Source organism: Engraulis encrasicolus, chromosome 5 (assembly GCF_034702125.1).
Source record: "Engraulis encrasicolus isolate BLACKSEA-1 chromosome 5, IST_EnEncr_1.0, whole genome shotgun sequence".
NCBI classification, from domain to species: domain Eukaryota; kingdom Metazoa; phylum Chordata; class Actinopteri; order Clupeiformes; family Engraulidae; genus Engraulis; species Engraulis encrasicolus.
This window is the reverse complement of record NC_085861.1, coordinates 42,582,222-42,604,577: the sequence shown is the minus strand read 5'-3', so window position 1 is coordinate 42,604,577 and position 22,356 is coordinate 42,582,222. Positions and strand designations below refer to the sequence as shown.

Sequence of the window (22,356 nt, the reverse complement as noted above, 5' to 3'; positions counted from 1 at the left end):
AAACGCATGCTCGCTCGCACACGCACACAAACGCATGCACGCATACACACCTCACACCTGTTGAATATTTCATGACCCCAAAGGCTGATCTGCACCCCGGGGTCAGTGCCAGCGTGCAGTCTCATGGCCCGTCAGCTGTTCGTGGGGAGGATGAGGCTGCAGCGGCTGGTCATGTAACTTTAAGACGTCTTGCTTTCATGCAACACGTGGGGTCGATGGGGGCTGGATCATGTGTGACGACACCTGGCATAGGCCACCGCCAGTGGTCAATATTCAAAACACACCCAGTTCATAAAGTATAGGCCTACACAGTAATTTCTTGCAGTGTTAGTTTAACACTTAAGAGGCGAAATTAACCAACATCTAGTTAGTCTGACTCTCTAAGTGTTGAATTAACACTGCATTAGTTCGGTTACAACTCTTAGGGGCAGGGTGCTCTCAGCAGTAGATGACGTGGCTCTCATGCAGCATCACCTGCCCTTGTTGAAACCTACTAGTTCCTTTTCCCAAACAAAAGGCTTAGTCTGAAAACGTCAACGAAGATCAACACCCAGAATATACTGTGCATGCAAACACAACCCAGGTGTTTGATTCTAGACTATGAGACATGGCCTGGAAATAAAATAAAAAACACACTAAGGCAGAGGAGGTTGTAAAGTGTACAGCCTTTCAAGTCCTTCAAGCTGCATCTCTGTGGATCTTCACCACAATGACAATCAGATTCTGAAATATCTCCAGCTCAGGAGAGAAAGTGCGAGCATGCCGTTTCCCACCAAATACAGTTCCATAACCAACATGTACATACAAGTGTATGCAAGACCAGCAACCAATAAAAATAAACAGACGAGAAATGAGTTTTTAAAAAAGCACGGCAACATGCATTTTACTGTACATGTACACGGTGGTGAACCACATAGGTTCACATGCATACACATACACGGCCATACACAGAAAGTAACACGGGCTGCAAATAACAAACCAAAAGACCACATGCATTCAAGTACCACAATCAAACACAAAGACACACACACACAAAGACACAAACTCACACACGTACAAGGTACAAGACAGGGACAGAGAGGGGACACTTACCCGGCATGTCTGTCAGGCTCAATGTTCGCACAAACATGGCGCATTTCCGAACCCACTGCTGGGGTCCCGACACTTGACACAGGGAAAGGGAAAATAAAGGCCATTTAATCTTCAATCCCAACTAAGTGTGTCCCAAACCTTTTTTTTGTTTTCTTTTGTCATTTTGTGTGTAAATCAAGCACCCCAGGCACTGTATCTCAGATGACACTAGCTTTGGCATGGTTTATTGAATTGCCACTTCATGGTGAAAGGCCTCCAGAAATATTCTGGACTAGCAGCATGTGGATATGCAACTAGTAGCATGTAAACACCTAATAAATAACACATAATATCGCTTTAGGTCAAAATGAATCTTCAATGGTAGTTGATACAAGAGGCTGCATCAAGGAACAGGTAGTGCCTATAAGTGCATTTGGTGAGAATTACCCCCACTCCAACTTGAACAGGAAGTGACTCTTTTATGGTGGTGACTCACTCTACCTTAACAGCAACGAAAGTAAACATTAGTAAATCATCACGTCTGTAAGTGTTGTCTGGGTCTGTGAGTTGTGTGTGTGCGTCTGTGCAGTGTCTATCTGTATTTTGTGTGTGTGCGTGTGTAGTGAAAATGAAAAGCATGATCAGTCATTCATCAGTCTTTACCCTCCCGTTCAGCACAGCCCCCCACACCAGCCCAGCCCAGCCAAGCCAAACTCATCTCCCTAGTTGAGCGCCCAGCCCACACAGTTTATGTTTGCACAACGATGACAGCCATGATGACAGTGGCCACTAGACTGATGACCATGATGCCACATGGAGGGCTTTGAGTGAGGTCAGCACAGAGGCCACAGCGGAGAGGAGCGGAGAGGAGAGGAGAGGAGAGGAGAGGAGAGGAGAGGAGAGGAGGGGCGAGGAGAGGAGAGGAGAGGACGGGAGAGGCACTGGCGAGGAGAGGAGAGGAGAGGAGAGGAGAGGAGAGGAGAGGAGAGGAGAGGAGAGGAGAGGAGAGGAGAGGAGAGAAGGAGGATGCAGTGAACTGTCAACTGTGGAGGGTGTGTTGTGTTCACAGCCACTGACAGCTTTTGGCCAGTAACAGGACAAAATCATTTGAGAGGCCCCCCTACCCAAAATACATGTATACAATGTTATTAGGACTCTGGGTCCCTATCTATCTCCAGGGGCTGCACCCTTTGCCCTCCAGCCCTGTCCGCTTCCCTGGTTGTGTTGTGTACAGTAAGCAGGATGGCTGAGCTGAACTGGACACGCTGGGTAGGGAGGGGGGGGGTGAGATGCCCTGCCACAGACAGCAGCTGTAGCCCTGGGGACCTGCTGATGCCATCAACTAGATGGATCTCCGGAGGGGAGGGAGGGAGGGAGGGCGAGAGAAGAGCCAGACAGACGGGCACGTGCCTCATGGGCTGGGTTTATATGGCTACAATTACACTGCCTCTCTCACTCTCATTCTCTCTCCATCCGCTCTGACCATAGTGCAACCACTTCCTCCACTTTCGCTCCTCTGACCCCACACCCTAACACCTCTCCCCCTCTCTCTCCCCTTTCCCCTTTCTGTTCATTTTATTGCCATACATGTGGACCCAACTACACAGCCCAGCCCAGGGTCATAAGCTGAGCTGAGTTGAGTTGAAATGAATACTGTGATTGACCTACAGACCTGGCAGTTCATTGAATTAGCATTCCAAGGCCAGAAAGGAGGGGAGGAACTCATGGGAGGAATGTAACATTTGGACTAATCCCACACCAAACGCACTTTCCAAGGTCCGCTGCAATACTGTATCGAAATAGCCTCCTAACATGACGCGCCATAAAAAGTGTCGGCTTCACTTAAACCATGTCAGTTGGATTTGATTTATCTTCCAGATTTGGGGAACCTTCTGTGGGTCTTCCCTGGGGCTGATCTGTAGTCTAAACAAGCGCGAACAGGTCAACCTAGAGCGAAGCGCAACGTCTGCGTGAAGAACCCCTGAGGAATGGGAACTATTTGGCTGCCGTGGGAACTAGGGCGGCACTTGTAAAAGTTCCTGGCGGCGGGGTGACGGGGTGGGTTTGTGTAGGGGAGGCTTTCTCCCTCTCCCTCTGCCTGGCTGTGTGAGTGCTGAGCTGCCTGCCTTGCTGACCTGACTGCTGCATTGCTATGGGCTGGGCTGGGCAGGGCTGACCAGAGCTCAGCTGTTCATGATCCGTGATCTGGATGTCTAGGGATTCCAAACCTTCCTAAGGAGCAGCAACAGCGGCGACAGCAGTAGTCACAAGTCCCACAAAGCCATAAAGACCGCCATCACAATGTGCATTTGATCCAGTAAAACAATGTTAGATGTGGCAGTGAACACAGCCATCACTATCAAATACATTGAATCCAACAACACAACACAAATGAACAAATCCATGGTAGAGTTCAAAACTTTTGGCCCATTGAAACACGGGAAACAACTTCAGCTCATACTGCTGCCTAAAACAAGGAGCGAGGCACAAACATGAGAAACAAGGCAACAGACATGTCTGAAACAACCACGACCGTCAAAAAGCAAGGGGGGGGGGGGGCTGTTGGGCTGGGGTTTGTTGTTATCAAGTCAACATAATCCTGGCTAAACTGCTATCCCTAGCTTGACAGAGCCTACCCTGAAGCAAGTGTCAGAGGTTATAGGAACCACTGCACTGCATGAGGAAGTTCAGTTTGCCAGGAAGTTCCCTGCTGTCCTTCTAGAAAATAAATAGGTCATAATAGTGAAAAAAAGTGAAGCATTTGAGATTATTGAAAACAACGTCTGATGGTTGGATAAAGGATGAATAAAAAAGCAAACTAACAACTAAACCAAACCTCATCCCCGGGCCATGGGTTCAAGTCTTGCTCGCATGGACCTAAACAACTAAAATGGTAACTTAATTGGCAGTTTATCTGATTGTTGCTGAAATCAGCTATTCGTCATAAATGTTATCAATTTGTCTAGGGACTGACTGCAGTTTATCAATATGAATAGATAGCAATAGGAACATGTCCGTCGGCAATCAAGTATTTGCGTGCAACAATTTGTACTTCTAAATTGGTGAAAGTAAGCTCAACAGATCCTGAAATTGCTTTCACCAATGCAGAAGAAGTGGTATATATTCAACCACAGTAACAAAAAAACCCCACACATTTCATACAGTTTGTGTACAACAAACAAAAAAGCCTTACGATTAACTTAATAATATTAACGTGGGAGTTGTGTGCGTGCATCGTTTGTAAGGGTTTATGTGGGTTTCCATGGAAACGCAGTGGCAGTGGAGCTGGGTCAGAGGCAGCAAGGGAGCGAGTGTGTGTGTTCATGTGATGAAAGGGGAGTGGGAAGGCAAGCTGGACTGGCCAGCATTCATCCTGCCGGTACTAAAGACTCGCTGTAGCCCTGCGTAGCGGAGGAGGAGAGCAGAGGAGAGGGGAGCAGAGTGGAGCAGAGCGGAGCAGAGCACGACTGTCAGGGTCGGTCAGATCAGAGGAGACATGTTGGGGAGGGAGGAGAGAGATGCTACAGCCAGGAAGCACCACTGTGAACGAGCGTGTGGGCGTTTGTGTGTGTGTGTGTGTGTGTGTGTGTGTGTGTGTGTGTGTGTGTGTGTGTGTGTGTGTGTGTGTGTGTGTGTGTGTGTGTGTGTGTGTGTGTGTCTAAGAGAGAGAGAGACAAAGCGAGTGTGTGTGTGTGTGTACATATATGTGCAAGAGACAAAGCGAGTGGATGTGTGTGTGTGTGTGTGTATGTGTGAGAGACAAAGCGAGCAGTTGTGTGTGCAGGCGGAAGTGTGATTTGCATACATGTGTATGTCGTAGAGTGAGTAGCTGTGTGTGACGTTTGTGTGCGCGCACACGCTTCTGTGCGCCTGCGTACTCATTCATACATAGGCTATATAAATATATACAAGCACGAAATAGACATGCATGTTTATATTTTGCTCAGCGCATCTTGCAAAAGACTGTAACACTAACACACCATTTGAGGTTGTGCACGGAAAGCCAAATCAGTCTGCTTAATGCTGGGGCTAAGACGGTGTGTGTGAGAGAGAGAGAGAGAGAGAGAGAGAGAGAGAGAGAGAGAGAGAGAGAGAGAGAGAGAGAGAGAGAGAGAGAGCGATGCTGCTGTTGCTGCTGTGCCTGTAGGTATATAAGAGAAAGTGGGTCACAAATGTAAGTCCGGAGACATACACGGACCCACTCCTCCTACTACTACTACTACACCATACACACACAGTCATTAGGCTCTTCCTTTTGTCTTTCCTTTGTTTCGAAAACGAATACGGCCTTCTCTTTGTTTCGAGAGCAAGGGGCTGCATTTGTCTAGTCAAATTGGCAGAGAGGAGAGGACAGGCAAAGGCAAAGCACCATAATGATGAGGCAGGATAACCTCTCCATGGTTGCTCCTTCTGCCACGTGGAATCTGTCTTCTCTTAAATACAAAGACAAAAACAACCACGTCATGGCTAACAAAGGTCACGCACGCATGCACGTATGCACGCACGCTTCAAGTTTAGTTTTAGGGGTACTCCAGAGGTACAGAATACAAACAGCCACATAGAACTAGTGGCTACTATCCGATGCTTTGCACTCCGATACTAAATCCTCAACTCAACTGTCCAGGCAGTCCCACTTGCTCTTGTAAATCTCTCACCCAACACAAATCCATGAAAACGTTATGATGAGCATTTCCCTTAGACCATTGGAGAGTCAAGGTGGTGGAGGGTTGTCGGCTACAAAGACATATGGCCGTCAACATCATTGGGAAGGCTGTGTCCTTGCTGTTTTATATGAAAGATGCCCACCCAACCAAAAAAAAAACCAAACCAACAAAAAACTAAGATACACTACAAGTTTCTTGTAAAGCAACTTTTACTTTTGCCATTTACATAAGCAATACAAAATCTTTCTCTCAACAGGGGACCTAGTGAAGGTGGAAGGTGTTTGTTTGTTGTCAATGTGGCCGTCTTAACTATTAAAGTGCTGTGGGAAACCCTGAATGATTGTTTTCTTCGCATCGTTATGTTCTGCCTTTCTCTCCCTCTCTCTCCGTCTTCACTTCTCACGTCACAGCAGGTGTTCGGAATCTGACCTCGAAACAAGACAATGGCGTGGCGGCAAACTCACTCAAGCAGAAGACAGGGACTGTTCTCGGCCCATTGTCTTTACTAACCCCCTCTCTTTATTTGGGGACGACTGAGAGGGGCTACTAGGCTAGGGAGTCTTCTTCTTCCCATTCTTCACCTCAACAGTCTCACACAAGGCCTGGCAAGCTGGCTTTTTCCGGGATGTTTTGCCTTGATTTCGCTAAGGCTTTAGGTCATTGTGGCACTTTATGAAGCCCAAGTGGGTTTTTTTGGCGGGAAACAAAAGAACCCCAAATGTGTGTGAGGCTTTACTGGATGTCTTGGCTTGATTTCACTAAGCCATCACAAGTGTTTTTGGCGGGAAACAATAGAACGCCACACGTCACCCAAAGGTGTCCCACCATTAGGGGTGTAAATCAGAGCCTTTATGGCCATTCGATTTGATATTGATTTCTTAGGCCAACAAGTTGATCATTTTCGATACTTAAGAATGCTCCACGAATCAATGGTTTATTTTTTTTTACCAAACAGGCTTGGCTTACGTGTGAAAACCAAAAGCTGAAATATCGGCATGCATTTTATTTGAGGAACATCATTATTACAGTCAGTTTTATTATTACTGTATTAGCAAAATAAAAAGCCTCACAAAATTGAGTCCAGTAAAAACAAAAATCGATTAATCGATTAAAAACGATTAATCTCTTGAAGCTGAATTGACTAATTGAATCGCCTGGTAGTTAGAACGTAGCCTGGTCCTGACCATCCCATAATACTACCATTTAATTTCGTATTCATGGTCTGGAGCTTGTGTGATCTAACGCGATTGCAGGAAGCGGGAAGTTTACACTCAGTTATGGTTTGAAATGATTGGACAGCTCTCACCCAATCGCCGACAGTTACTCAACAACAACATAGCGCAGACCAGAGCCATTGGCGCAGACGTTTACGTCATTGTCACGAGCGACCTCCCCCACGTGGGACGCTTATCCGCTTATTGGCCGTTTTCTGGGGAATGTTGGGCATCAAGATTGTACCGGTGCAATCACTCCACAGAAAAAAAGAGCCAGACTAGTAGTGGAGCCAATCCTTTGGCGGAAGTACGTAGAATGGCTCACGAGGCTAGTTGGAACGATGCATCGATACAAATCTATTATTATTTACACAGAGCTACCCACATAACCTGAAAGAAGATGGTGGTAGCCTAGAGAGCAAATCCTGCTGGCTGGCCATCTCTGATCATTTATTACCATCTACTTCTTGTCCTTGTGGAAATAAAGACCCCCACCACAAACTAAACACAAGTCAACTGAACACTGTTGCATTAGCATATCTACCAAGTTAGCCAGGTAGTGATGCAAGAGCGTGGGTGAAGATGCGTGGCCGACCATGCTCTGCCCCTGGGTGAGCTGAAGAAAGAAAGACACATCCCATCCTCCTCCTCCTCCTCCTCCATTCTTTGCCTTTTTTTCTACCTCTCACTTTCTCTGCGAGCTTGAAGAATGGCTTCAAAAGCTGCTCTTTCATGCTCACGCCATCCCCTCTCTGAGGCAGTATAATGGACATGTTCTCTCTCTCTCTCTCTCTCTCTCTCTCTCCTCTCTTTCTCTTTCTCTCTCTCTCTCTCTCTCTCTCTCTCTCTCTCTCTCTCTCTCTCTCTCTCTCTCTCTCTCTCTCTCTCTCTCTCTCTCTCTCTCTCTCTCTCTCTCTCTCTCTCTCGCCAGTTGAAGCAGAGGATACTGATGGGAAAGGGGTGGTTTCAGCATAGGAAGGGTGTGTGTGTGTGTGTGGGGGGGGGGGGGATGGTGGTGTTGCAGCATGTATGAGTATGCTTGTATGTATGATGCGTGACCATGGGTGTGTTTATGCATGACTGTGACTGTGCATGTGCATGTGTGTGTCTGTGTTTGTCTAACCTTGCATGTCTACAGCCATCCATGTCTGGGAACAGAGAGGCTGCACTAGTAGACAGGAGGAACTAATGCACATCACATCATATTACAAAGTGCATTTGATGCCAGTCTGATAATACCTGATGCTCCTTAATGGTGATGTGCCAAAGATGCAGTATTGGCTACGGACATACAGGTAAGGTAAGCGTACCCATTAAGCCCATGTACCCTTTAAGCCCGCTTTCAACTTTGAGGTCAATTTAAAGAAAGGGAAAAGGTGAATTTTGTTGTTCATCACCCTATCCAATTAAAGGGTTTAGTAACTGACAAAATGTTTTTTATTGCAAACAAATCACATTTTTTATCGTCGAGTTATTCCCGTCCAAGTGAATCCAGTCTCAGGACTACTGACAAGAAGTTGCCTCAAAACTTTGCTGTTTTGGGACATGTCAGAAATCATAGAATATCAGCTAGTTTAAGTCAAATGTTTTGAAAATACTTTCATATTAGTAAACTAAGAGGTAAATGTAATGATTTTTATATATATACATGCAGTGTTTTACTAAATTATAGCATTTCCCTTCAAATGGAAAGATGTGTTTTATGAGCGAGCACACGCCAATATTTTCTTGATACAACCACACACCATCTTTATCTTACTCTACCGTAAGACTTAAGGTGGTTAGGTATGAATTCTAAGCATATTCCAGTTTGTTTGCCATTGGTCTTTAAAGAAATGCATCATGAAATGTTTTGTGGAGTTGATTATTTCCATAAAATAGCTTTTTGTATAGGCGGGCTTAATGGGTACAAGGTGGGCTTAAATGGTACACCCCATTGAAATGCATGCAAGTTTGCATGCATGCTTATGAAAAATGCCTTTGAGGGACATAAAAAGTACTGTACAATCCCAAGTTGTTGGTTTAAAAGGCGTAATGTAATGAACTAACAATAATCAATAAGAAAAAATACATTTCTCTGTTTGGATGAAGAATTTTATGAAGTATATGAAGTAAAAGATGCCGTAATATTTAATTAGGTTTTATGCACTATTTTTTTGAGCAAATCTTACATTTTTGGTCTGAAACCATTTATGCCATGTAGGCTCCACTGTTTAAACTCAATTCACACACCTCACCAGGTATTTTGATAGAGAAATAACTATATGAGCTTATTTGGAACACAAGTGGGCTTAAATGGTACCAATGGTACCATTTAAGCCCATTCAGACTTTTCACTTTTCTCGTAAAAAATCTTCATATTGTACTTTGAAATATCCATCAACTCAGTGACAAACATTGAGAAGAGAGGTAAATCTTACTATTTAACAAAATATTTCACAAAAAAATTATGTGAAGATGATTGAAAAATAAAGAAATTTAGATTTTGGTGGGCTTAATGGGTACGCTTACCTTATCAACTTACACACACCATCAAACATCGTAGCCAATCGTTTCCCAGCTTGTGCAGCAGCGTCTGTTCAACTGTGGGGTGTTAGGCAGACCTAAAAACGCTGCACATTGCTGACTTGAAGTATAGCGGCTGTCTCTGCAAGATGCTTAAGTTGACCAATGGCTACCCAATGTAAATCTTTTGTGCGTGGACAGTGTGTGTGTGTGTATGAGTGAGAGAGAGAGAGAGGTGAATTGAAGCAGAGATAAATCATGCTGCCAACATTGAGGAGGTTTCGTCTGTCAGTAATGTCTGCGCGAATGAGGTGGGCGATTCTGTGTGCGTTTCTGCAGGATCAGCGGCGATCAGATAGGTGATTATAGTCAGAGGAGGATTTGAATTGTTGGCGAGCCAAAATCGAAAGAGAAAAAAAAAGTCCTGGTATTCAAAAGCCTCATTCAGATAACCAAACACTGCAGTCACATGTGAAAAAGTGCCAAAATGTTCAGGTCCCTTGTTACCCCGAGCAAAGAGAGCTATACATCATGGAACTAATGATTAGCACAACAAAAGTGGGCAGAGAGTAGAAACAACATGAGCCTCTCTCTCACTCAGAGGGCTCTGGGCTGATGGTATGTGGCCATTCCTTGTTATTCAGCAATGTCAGTCTATGTACTCAATTGGGGGGTGGTGACGGCTGTTTTTTTTGGGAGGGGGGGGGGTCCTTCAGCCAAGCTTCGGCCCTCCTTCGACCACGGCATCCCTGGGCTCACTTTTTTTCTTGCATGTTTAGTCTGAGCCCCCTCCCCCCATCCCCATCCATCCCCCTGCCCTACGACCTTTTCAGGAGAACAAAACAGTGCCTTGGCCTTCCTATTCAGCCATGGCTTCCACCAAATGCTCTTGCCCTCCAAGAGCCCACCCCACCCCATTTCTCCCCCTTGAAACGCAATTCCCTTCATTCCCTCCCATACATCCTAACCTCCACCCTCCAGTCCCCCCTCCTCCAACCTCCCAAGTCCCTCCAAAAGAAACTCTTTCATACTCATGCAAGCTTCCTGGTTTCCCGCTCTTGGCATCCTACCAACCTCCATCTACCCGCCCCTTCTCTCTCTCCCTCTCTCTCCATCCCTCTCTCCCTCCATACCTTCCTCTCTTTTTCCCTCTCTCTCCTCCCTCCCCCATCTCTCTCCATCCCTCCTCCCTCTCCCTTTCTCTCCGCATGCAACATCCCCAATGATGCAACAGGCCCCCAAAACCACCACCACCATCCTCCCACCACTCCCTCCATGGGACCACTGCACAACCCCTCTCCTCCCTGAAAAGCACCCTGCTCCCAAACCTCAGCCCCGGGCCATGGGCCCAAGTGTTGCTCGCATGGGAAACACTTTGGTAGAGGTAGTGGAGTACGGTTGGTGGTGGTGGTGAGGGGTGCAGTGTAGTCTAGGATTGTATGTGAGAGCAAGGTCAATTTTATCATGAGCATTCCAGGACCGTCTCTTGGAAACTAGGCTGCAACACCCCCCACCCCCCATTCCCACTCCCCCCTTGCGCGCGCACGCACACACACACACACACACTTGCTGAGCACTCTGTCCCTTTTCTTTGGAGCGGCAGGAAAGGGATAGAGTCACACACAGCATACTAAGCACCAGCCACTCAACCCATCTGCAGGCATGAGAGAGAGAGAGAGAGAGAGAGAGAGAGAGAGAGAGAGAGAGAGAGAGAGAGAGAGAGAGAGAGAGAGAGAGAGAGAGAGAGAGAGAGAGAGAGAGAGAGAGACAGACAGAGAGACAGACAGACAGACAGACAGACAGACAGAAAGGAGAAGGTGGGGTAAAATGAAAAGGAATACTGAAAGACAAAACAGAAACCGAAAGACAAAAAAAGATATATAAGATGGAATATTTCGCAGCAGCCAGACAGAACTTTGCAGTCAAGAAAGGAGAGATGAGCTTAGCTTAGAGGGTTTTGGTCTAGTGGTGAGCGAGAGCTTAGAGAGTCTTGGTCTAGTGGCCGGCAAGAGTGTGTGTACCGTTTCCACGGCAGCCCGACTGGGCATTTGCGTTGGTATGGAGCCTTTCTGGGCATGGCATCAAAGCGGGCGAGCACTTCTATAGGACCTTGGCTCTCAAGGATGGTAGTCTATTTTTCTTGTTCCCTCGCTGAAAGTGAAAACTGATGAGCAGACACACAAGGGGGAATGCCTGGTAGTAAAGAGATTTAGGAGGACATAAACAAACCAAATAATGCCCATATAAGGACATGGAACATATGGGCCAAGAGTCACTGAACTGGTTGGAGATGAACGCTAGTGTTGCTAACGCTACAGGCCAGAGTCGGTGCTGGAGGACAGGGGCGGGAGAGGCAGCCTGCTGGGGTGCACTCCCAGAGGGGCTGGGCGATATGGGGCGATATATTTCTCAGAGTACGTCATTGAATGCACACTCCACAGTTGTACAGTTGTTGGTTGATCAACTGTAGTGCTGTACTCTGCAATGAATAAAACTATTAGTTATTCAAATTCATTCAATATTGTGTTCAGCTTTATCACAACTTCTTTTCACTCTTGCATTAGTTTGAAATGATTAAAACTTGTGTCTAAAGGCACAGTCCCTCATATCTCGCATTCTTGCATAACTACAGTCATTACGGCAGGACTGACATGACTGTATTTTAGTTTTCTGCAAAAATGACAGCTTACAGGGTGTACGCCTACCCTCAGGTCATGTCGGACTAAATAGAGATAAGGCTGATGATCATTGTGATAGACTCTGGTTTCAACACGATTAGGGATCCTGATAGATTAATCTCCCATCGTATCGCTCATTTGTGACTTCATCTTTTAAGTGTTTTTTTGGCAGGATGTGGATCATGATGACACATCATAACATTGTGGTGCTCAAGTCACGCAACGCTGGGAACATGAGACAGGTCGAGCCATGCAACAATTACATGCTGGGAAGGAAGAAAAGAAGGAAAATACAAGGTGGAAAATACGAGGTGAAGAAATAAAAAGGGGAAAAAAAAATGACTTTACAACAGCGTTTTGTTGGCAAAGTTGTTAATGTGGAATTGCGATGGCGGAGTGGTTTGTCACACTTCCTCATATTAAACTGAAACACACCACAGGCACATACTTTAAAAAAAAGAATAAATGTGTGGGTGGGTGGTAGAGCATGAGAAGGGAAGTTGATCTGTTGATTAAGCATTACAGACACGGATAACAATATATAAGATACAAAACAGAATACAGAATACGTGCTTACAAACAGATTATAAAAAAAGAAAAGGGCTATAAGAAACAGGAGATAGAGAAAATGACTGTGCTGACACTGTAACTGTATTCATCCCAGTGGATCACAGAGCAACTGTGTGTGTGAGGGTCCATGAGAGGGAGTTGGTGTGTGTGAGAGAGAGTGAGAGTGTGTGTGAGAGAGAGCGAGAGAGCAGGAGAGAGAAAGAGTGAGAGTGAGAAAGAGAGAGACAGACAGAAGGGCGTGGCTGATGCTGGTCGTCCGTTGGCTGGCCAGTGGCTGGGCATCGAGGAGGTGATGATGAGGGGCGACGGGGCGTGAGGATGGGGCCCTGTCTCCTAAATCTGGCCCTGGAGTGAGCGAGTGAGCGTAAGGGCGCTGGCCAACGTAGCGCATCGCCCGAGGGTCGAGGCTGCCAGAGGGCATGGGGGAACAACACGACCAAACACAGGGCTAGGCTGGGGGAGAAAGGGGTCAGGCGACAGGCAAGGCAGGGCAGGGCGAGGCAAGACCTGGACCAGCCGGGCCAATGCATGTGATGGGACACACAAACAAACAAGCCAACACCCTCGCTGAGAAAAGCTAACTACTGTATTGGACAAAGTAAATAGACTCTTGTATGGGCTGGAACCACTCATCTGTCACATTTACCATCATTCTGAGTCCCAGGCCCACTCATGGACACACAAAGAAACAAACAAACCTCCCAGAGGGAAAAATACACTTCTTCTCTTGATCAAAGGAATCTTGTCTAGTCTACAACAGCCCATCCTGTCATATTCACCTTCACTTCAAGTCCTGCATCATCAACATCTTCCAAGCTTGTAGGCAACACAAGAATCATCTTTTCTTTATTTATTTTCCAACATGTCAACCATGGAGCAAATTTCCACGGCGACACTGGGGTTAGCCCATCACTTGCAACCCGAAAACTCATCGTAGCATTCAGTGATGACTGTTGATTAGGTCATACTATAAGGAGGCTGCTGTGTGTGTGTGTGTGTGTGTGTGTGTGTGTGTGTGTGTGTGTGTGTGTGTGTGTGTGTGTGTGTGTGTGTGTGTGTGTGTGTGTGTGTGTGTGTGTGTGTGTGTGTGTGTGTGTGTGTGTGTTGGTAAAGAGGGGGGTTGGAGGGTTGTTTCACCCGAGTGGGATGGTCATAGCCAGCCACACAGGCAGGAAAACCCCAGCAGCTGAAGCAGTGTGCTACTTCCCACGTGTGCTGTGTGTTGCCATTCGCAGACTCAAGCAGCCCAGGCCGATGATTATGGCAAAGTTTGACAGAGCATAACTCAGTTAGCGGTTGAGCGGACTGACTGACTGACTGACTGAATTGTACGTAGTCTACCGCTCACTCAAATCAATCAAGCCGGGAGGGAGATCTGGAAGACGTTTCGAGGTCAGCTGACTGAACGTTGCCTCCACTTCCGCACATACCAGTGGCATGAATCATCCCACTGTGGTTAAAGGCCCGGGCTGGAGATGATGCTGCAAACTCCGCAGTCAGTCAGCGAGGTCCACATCCTCTAGCATCCAGGCCGCCCAGCCAGCTCAGAGTTCAGAGTCAGGGCCAAGCCAGCAGCATATGTGAACAGTGCTTTTGTGGGAGACATAAAAGCAGTGATGTGAGGGGGGCTGGGGAGCTTCACAGAGCCACTATAATTTGGTGAATAACTTTGTAGAAATGGGAAGGGATGGGGAGGGTGAGTGGGGGGCTTGAGTAACACATCCGAAGAGCAGTCTTGAGTAAAATGGGTTAGACCATGGAGTAGATGAAAAAGGGGTGGTTTGGGATGACCCCAAAACACTCTGCTGCTACAGTAGATGCAAAGTTTTGAGTTTAATATACATACATATGCAAATCAGACAACGCCTAAAAAAAGGAAAAAGACCAATAACTTGTCAACTTTGACAATGCAAAAAACTATACCGTCAGAAAAAATCTTGAGATTGCTGTGGTAGGGGATGAGTTAATCCTGAGATTCTCAAGGGTTTGTCTACACAGAGGGCCTCTCACAAAGCTGAGTGCAAGGGCAAGGGCAAGTCAACGTTGCCGGATGTTGTGCTCCAATTCTTATTTCTACTGAACTACTCTACTGTTCAGATGAATACTGTTTTTTTTTCCATGGGTGTAATTCTTGGCCAAAGCCCATGTAGAGGAACTACTCCACATGCTGAAAACTGATGGGAAGTACTTTCTGCCAAGGTGGACTGAATCCTCCCTAGAAGCAGAGATGTATCGAGTAAAAAGTAGAAGCACTTTTACAGTTTGCAACTTCATTAGGAATAGGTGGAATAACTGGTGCATAAATTGAAGGTCATGTCATAGTACTGTAGTAAGATCAAAACTTCTACTTTACACAACTGCCTAGAATGCTATACATTTTTTCCTCAAAAATTATTTTCTGCTGCAGAATCAGTGAAAGCATGAAGTCATGTCTTTAAGGCCATTATATTACACTTTTACTGACACTCATATTACACTTTAATGACACGTTTATCCAAAGTGATTTACAGTTATTTACAGGGTATTAGTTGCAGCCCCTGGAGCAGTGTCAGGTTAGGTGCCTTGCTCAAGCGCACTTCACGCCTCTTTCACACTGCAAGCATGGGACGTAGGCAAAACGTCTCCGAATGCATCCGTGCTCAGTCCGTAACGGTTAGAAAACAAGACAATGGACTATTTCTTTCGCACCCAAGCATGGAGTCAGTGCGGCACGCGGACAGGCCAGCGTCCGCGTTGCAACTTGGAAACAGAAGTTAGAACACAAGTCCATTTTCCTGGGCGTGCTGTGAGCAGGCTTCCACAGGAATGAATCGGCTGGGAAGGTTGGGATAAGACACTGATTCCCACGGATAGAACATGCACGACGGCCATCTAGTGTGAAAAGGACAACCGAATAGCCTGTAAACCTCTTGCGCTTGCACTCCCTCCAGCCCCTTCCAAGTGGACACAAACATTGCATGTGAATGAGCCGTCAGCCACAGATTATATGGGATTCGAACCTGCAACCTTCCAATTCCAAGGCCGACTGACTCCCTCACCATTACGCCCTGGCAGTCCACACAGGACAGTGTCAGAAGAAAATAGATTATGGTCAATTATGATTTCTAGACTACTTGTCTGTGTACACTGGGTTTCACACAAGCTACAAAACTAAACTGACCTTCACTGATTATCATCAAGTCATAATATACATTGAGCAGTGAATTGGGGCACAACAGATTGTACTCATTCAGGGGGCAATAATCATTAATAATTTAGATATATTATGTGACGAGCATATTACAAAACTACCCTATCTACTTCTGCGATTTAAAACAGAGGGGGGAAAAATCATTTATGGGTCGCCCTGTGTGAGATTAGGCTTTCACCTTCCCTGTACTTTTTCGAGAGAGACAGATGCTGAAGTTTGCAACCCCTTCATAAACAACTCCACGGCCATGTGGTCAAACGACTGCCTAAAGCCTAACTGCCCATCTGCTCTCGGTGAAGTTGTACCCCTGTGCCCTATGAAGACAGGCGAGTGCAGTCCTATCACCTCCCTGGATCATGGAACGGTAAACAGGAAGGGGGGGGGCAAGATCAACCATGATGGCTGTACGCTGGCCACAAGCTATCTGCCGTGGCGCACAGGGCTCTTTTGCAAAGGCTCCAATCTTCGATAGCATCAGCCTCTTCTTTTTTCTTCTCTTCTCTGTCCGTCCCTCGCTTGCTCACTCGCTTTCTTGCTCGCTCGTTCACTCTCCCTCTCTGGCTGCTTTTCAGGCTACATTTACATAATTGTAACTAAGCAAGAGACAGCTGAGCAGGAGGAAGGAGGAGATTGCATAACAGACAGAGCAGGAGCTGATGCAAACAGCAGGCTTTTGGTGAAAAAGAGGGGCTTGTAGAAATGTGCGTGTTGTTATGGTCCCTTTGACTGTGTGTGTGTGTGTGTGTGTGTGTGTGTGTGTGTGTGTGTGTGTGTGTGTGTGTGTGTGTGTGTGTGTGTGTGTGTGTGTGTGTGTGTGTGTGTGTGGCATTCATCACACGACGAATAGACTTAAGCATTCTGTATGTGTTTCACCATGCAGTGTGGGAGGCCCTGACTGACTGGATGTCCAGGCAAGAGCAGCGCTATTACCATCAATTACCTTCAGCTCTCCTCAACAATGGTCTCTCTAGTCCCCCTTGGGAGAAGAAGCTCAGGAGGTGGGGAGTCGGGAGGGACCACAGGGCCACAGCTGGCTCTCACCCCTTAACAAGTGTAATAATGAGGGATGCACTCTCCCAACACAACTAAGAGCTTCTCTGAAATGCAAATAGCCCCCTACACTATTATTTATGACTCGATTCTCCAATCCCAATCGATCGGCCTCGAACTCTCAACCCACCACAGAAGATTGGTAAAAACAAATCAACATACAGTACTAGTGGCTGGTAACGACAAGGCTAACACTTTTATTTTGAAACGCATACACTGTTGAAGCACAGCAGAGGCGCTGACAACGAGCACGGACACACAATTCAGAACAAGCTGCCAATCAGAATGAATCCACTTCTTTTTTTTTTAAGTTTTGAGGGAAATTAAGGGCTTGTCTGAAAAAGTAATTTAGTCCTGGACAAGGTTTAGGGAGTGTTGGTGTTGTTAGAGACTGCTGTTTCAGACTGCCGCTCCAAGCAACATTAATCACTGTGAGTGACTATACAGAACGAGGGCCAAGTGCACAACTTAACATCTCTTAGCAAGACTCTGCTAGAGGCAGAACAACACACATTACCCTAAATTCAAGTGAGCTGAATATTGATTTTCTTTCAACGGGCTGCCAAGTGAAACAGGTGAATAGCAGCAAAGGGCAAGTTCAAGTATGTCTGCTATCACATCAAGAACTAAAATACACCATGGGGGAAGTTTCAAATGATGGTTATGGCTCATTTGTGTCACTGTGTGCGTGTACCATATATGGGTGTGTGTGTGTGTGGGTGTGTGTGTGTGTGTGTGTGCACATTAGGGCTGCACGATATTAGAAAAATATGCGATACATGATAACATGACTGTATACTGCGATATCGATATTACACGTGATATTTAATATATACATATATTTTCCCTTTATCATGTATAAAACAACTGAGAGCAATGTTTTATTGCCAACATTATTTTTAAATCATATTTAGGAAAAACATGGCTAATATACAGCATCAACTTAAAATGTCAACATTTTTAATGCATTTTTTAACCTTCTCACCAAATTTCCTGTTATTAAAAATTACATGCACAACTTTTGCGATCGCGATATCGATATATCGTGCAGCCCTAGTGCACATGCATCCAAGTACACACATGCACGCACGCACGCACGCACACACGCACACGCACACACACACACGCGCGCGACACACACACACACACACACGCGCGCGACACACACACACACACACACACACACACACACACACACACACACACACACACACACACACACACACACACACACACACACACACACACACACACACACACACACACACACACACACAGACACAGACACAGACACACACACACACACACAGAAATGATGCTGTGTTTGTAATTAAACACCTCAGTTAGTCACTCGCTGCTTCCATGACAGTGTGTCTCATCCTTAAGAGGCTTGGCAATGCTGGGTCACACGAGCTGGAGGGAGCCAGAATTAGACAAACCACAACGGAAGGGTAAGAACCCACAACGCAGATTATACTGTGCCGCCGCTGCCTGTAAGCTTATTCTTCCAAAAGAATTGCCATCTTTATGATCAATGAGAAAGAAAGATTGGAAAATATTCAACAATGAACTGATTTTTTCGTTTTGAATAGGCTACTTCCTGGTTCTTCAAGCAGGAGTGACTATCCCACAGTCCCATTAGACTTTGGCTATTGTGCATTTGGCACACCTAAGGACAAAAAAAGTTACTTTTTAAAGTAGTTCTATTAAAGTACTTTTTAAAGTAGATTTATCGGAGAGCAATGTCTTATTCAGACCCATGGGCATTTTGGAGTATCTGAGGCGGACACTTCTGTGAGGAGGTTCAGGGAAAGGTTGGCATTAATAGGTATATTATCTAATATACAATCAGTGGTACTGACCAATCCCATGGTACACAGAGAAAGCATGGCTGAGTAAGTGTTGGTGTCTGAAATCAGGCTCACTCAGTCTACTGAGCAACTGAGGCAGCAGCTTCCAGCGGGTGAGTATGAAGAAGGTGATGTCAGAAAACATGACAAATAACGAATCCATGACAGCAAAATTACTCAGCGGATCCCCACACATAATGGTGGCCCATTTAAGGCAAAAGTACTGCAACCCTTACAGCTACCAACTCACCTAAAGCCATAAGCCTACCCTTTCTTCAACTCTGAAGTACTGAGACCACAACACACAACACAAAGCCAATAGCCTCCTATACCCAATAGGTCCATTAGGTTATCTTGCAGTAAGCTTCTATCTATTCACTCTCTTACATCTAGGCCACATAAATGAAGTCCAATGATGACACCATTTGACGTGTTGCTTTTAACAGTACAGGGCTCGGAGGCTAAGTGTGTTTTGACTAGTCGAGCATCTTTATCCCTCTCCACCTGTCTGTGCAAGCCGTGCCTTCAGCAAACACGCATGGCTGACGTTATCCAATTAAATTTCCAAGCACCAAGGCTAGACAAAACTTGTACACGTGTGGCAGCATAGAATTAAGTGGCCCATCTACATTTTTTAAAAGAAGAAGACAAAATAATGGCACGTGGTGGATGGGAAAACAAAGTTTCGCCTGCCTCGAGACCATAGTTCTAATGCACTGTATTAGCCTGCCAGATCCATACTCACATATTTGAGATAATGTCAAAGTGTTGTGAACAAGTATACAACACCTTCATTCTTTGTTTGCAATTAGACAGAAGTGGACGTGTAAAATGACCACTTGGTCGAAGCTTATTGCAACAGGACACTACTGTCAACAACACTACTCATGAATGACCCAAGGCGCGTTGGGTAAACAATGGTGATGATCGACACGGTTGGGACAGATGAGCACATGATGATTACCACAGACAGCCGACGTCAAATAAAGACGACTTTAGAACCCATCAGGTGTACAAGTGCGTATAAGTGCCGTGTAGTCGTGTAAAACGTCAAATTGTATGAGACAAGGGTTCATACATTTCACATAAATCATATTGGACATACAGGTTGTAACAACGCCTTTCATCGCGCGTGGGGAGGGGCACACTACTGCACGAGATGTTAGATCCAACTGTTTAGTTTATGCCAGTATTATCGAGGTTACACCGGATTACATTGTATATTTGGTAACGATGCATTTGTCCACATGTAATAACATTTGAACGACCCAACAGCTGGACAGACTGTGTTTAATGAAGCCCATGGCATCAGCATCTGAGAAGGCGCAGTTGGCTATCAGCGATATTGCAGAATCCAAAACTGGCTTCATACAGATAGCTAGCTAGATGGTTACCAAAGTATAGTGAAGTTGACCGAGAACACCATACATTTGATTAGCAAAGACACAACTACCAATAGCGCGAATGTGCGTCTTCAGTGAAACAAAATGCATGCTAATAGGCTGCTCTAGGCGATTAAGCCACACTCACCACCATTCCGATATCCAGGTTCGGGGGATGAGACTGGGGTTTGGAGAACTCCGTCTTCAAATCTTCCCCAGTTCCGATTTATCTTCAGAATTATTTCCGACTTGTGTGCTCTGACCAACTTCGATCTTTACCGGTAGTTTTCACATGGTCAATGTTCCATTGATGGTGGAAATTGGTATAGCAGTTATCTACCAGCAAACTCTGAAACAAGGGGATCGCTCCTCTGACTACCCCTGAGGAGAAGCAGGGAGGAGGGACGCAGATAAAAAGGGGGTGGCTAGTCTTCAGTTGATACACGTTCCCTTCTCATTCATCGGCTCACACACACACACACACACGGCTAACTTGTTTCCGTATGATGTCGCCCGATTATCTATGAGCAAGCTCTACGCTATACTTTTAATTCATCGCTCCGTTACCACGTTTCCATCTTTATGGCTATACGCAGTCTGTGGTACCGACGCGCCATGTGGAACTGAGCATGATAAACCAGCCATCCCCAACGTTCTCTTCTCTATGTCTCTCACACACACACAAACCACACCGCTGTTCAAAAGAGAATCCTTTGGGCGCTTTAGCCAATACCATTACAAGGCATGGGGAATTCATTGTAGTGTTGGTGCTCAAAATAAGACAAAATAATTTAGCTGTTGATTGTCACCTATATTTAATTACAAACTTGTACACGAATCTACACCAGGGCGTCACGAAGCAGTAGGCATAGGTAGACTGTAGCACACTTATAATGTCAGTACTCCACTTAGCTCCCCCATTTTAACATGTGAGCATCCGCTGCTGCTGAGGTGCCCCACTGGACAAAAGGTAATGTGTGTTTGGACAGAGGGAAGCATGGACGGGATTACAGCTACATTTCGACTTCGAGTAGTCTTCTCTACTCAGATACCAGGCCATCGAAAATCAGGTTTCTGTAGAAATTCTCGACCTGATAGTCCGCGCATTTCGCTAAACCCATATTGGCACATTTTGTGTGGTCATTGATAATGAGTTGTTTCACACCCCGTTCAATGCGCCTGTCAGAACAGATCGTAGTTCTAGTAGACTGTAATATACAACCATTGCAATGTATGCAAGCACACATGTAACGGTTACAATGCAGCAAGACAAAAAACAAGAAAAACAGCATTTGTCTTTCGCAACCCTTCAAGCTGGACGTGATGCCTTAGGTCTATCCATTCTCATTTTGCTTGTGAGCCTACACAAACGGTCATTATTTGTGGCATTGTTTCATAAATGTAAATTGACACAAACATCGTTTGTGTAGAGAGAACTATCAGCTATACCTTAGATAAATCAAGCAATCAACATACCCGAGCCCCGTCTCTGCATGGTCTTGTGTGGGGAGTGTAAGGGGACTCTTTGGGAACTCTATTTAAAGAAGTAGGTTAGCTGGATCAGAGAAAAGAAGAAGTTATTGTGTAGACTGGCTGCATTATCAGACCAGTTTGACAGGGATGTGCACATTTGGAACGGGTAAAAAGGAAATGAGAATGTACTAATCTGAAGAGGGGACTTTGTCAGAATTGTCTGCCATACAATGTCTTGGTTGCAAGCAAGCTACCTGGAAAATAAATTAAAAAAAAAAACAAAAAAAAACAATTATTTATCAACATATCAGAGCTGACTATGGCCTACACATTCAAGAAAGGTTACTTTGCAGGCAGCTGGTGTGTGCACTGAACCAAAACACTATTTGCACAGCACCTCAATATGGGACCGGGGGTCAATGTTGTCCATCAACAGAAACTGTGCACCTCTGTTCTAGTGGGATTCAGAATGGACTGACTCTGGCCCACTAACAGTTGATCTGCGCCCCCTCGTGGCCAGTTTATGGCAGTGTATTATTTTCTGTGAGAAAAAAAAGTCAACCATGCAGGGTATGCATAGGCCTACAAATAATATACAGTACTATAATAATAAGCAATGTACTGTATTATATAAACAAAAAAGGTAAGCTCAAAATTGATAATCTGACTAACAAATGTCAGCACCATTTATACATGAACAGTCATTTCC

General features: G+C 45.5%; 1 protein-coding gene across 8 annotated transcripts in view; it reads right to left on the bottom strand.

Annotated features, from left to right (window-relative positions):
* Nucleotides 1-22,283, bottom strand: part of arhgap33 (Rho GTPase activating protein 33) — a 70,018-nt gene extending 47,735 nt beyond the window's left edge. For 5 of the 8 annotated variants that reach the window (XM_063199458.1, XM_063199461.1, XM_063199460.1 and 2 more), the window contains exons 1-2: nt 21,651-22,283; nt 1,093-1,164 (exon numbers count right to left, since the gene is read on the bottom strand). In XM_063199458.1, the coding sequence (XP_063055528.1) occupies nt 1,093-1,164; nt 21,651-21,669 (91 nt within the window). In that variant the 5' untranslated portion in view covers nt 21,670-22,283. Of the gene's footprint in view, nt 1-1,092; nt 1,165-20,322; nt 20,412-21,650 lie in introns of those variants that run through there. The other 3 variants (XM_063199464.1, XM_063199465.1, XM_063199466.1) reach the window with 3 other exon arrangements.
* Between the last annotated feature and the right edge of the window lie 73 nt (nt 22,284-22,356).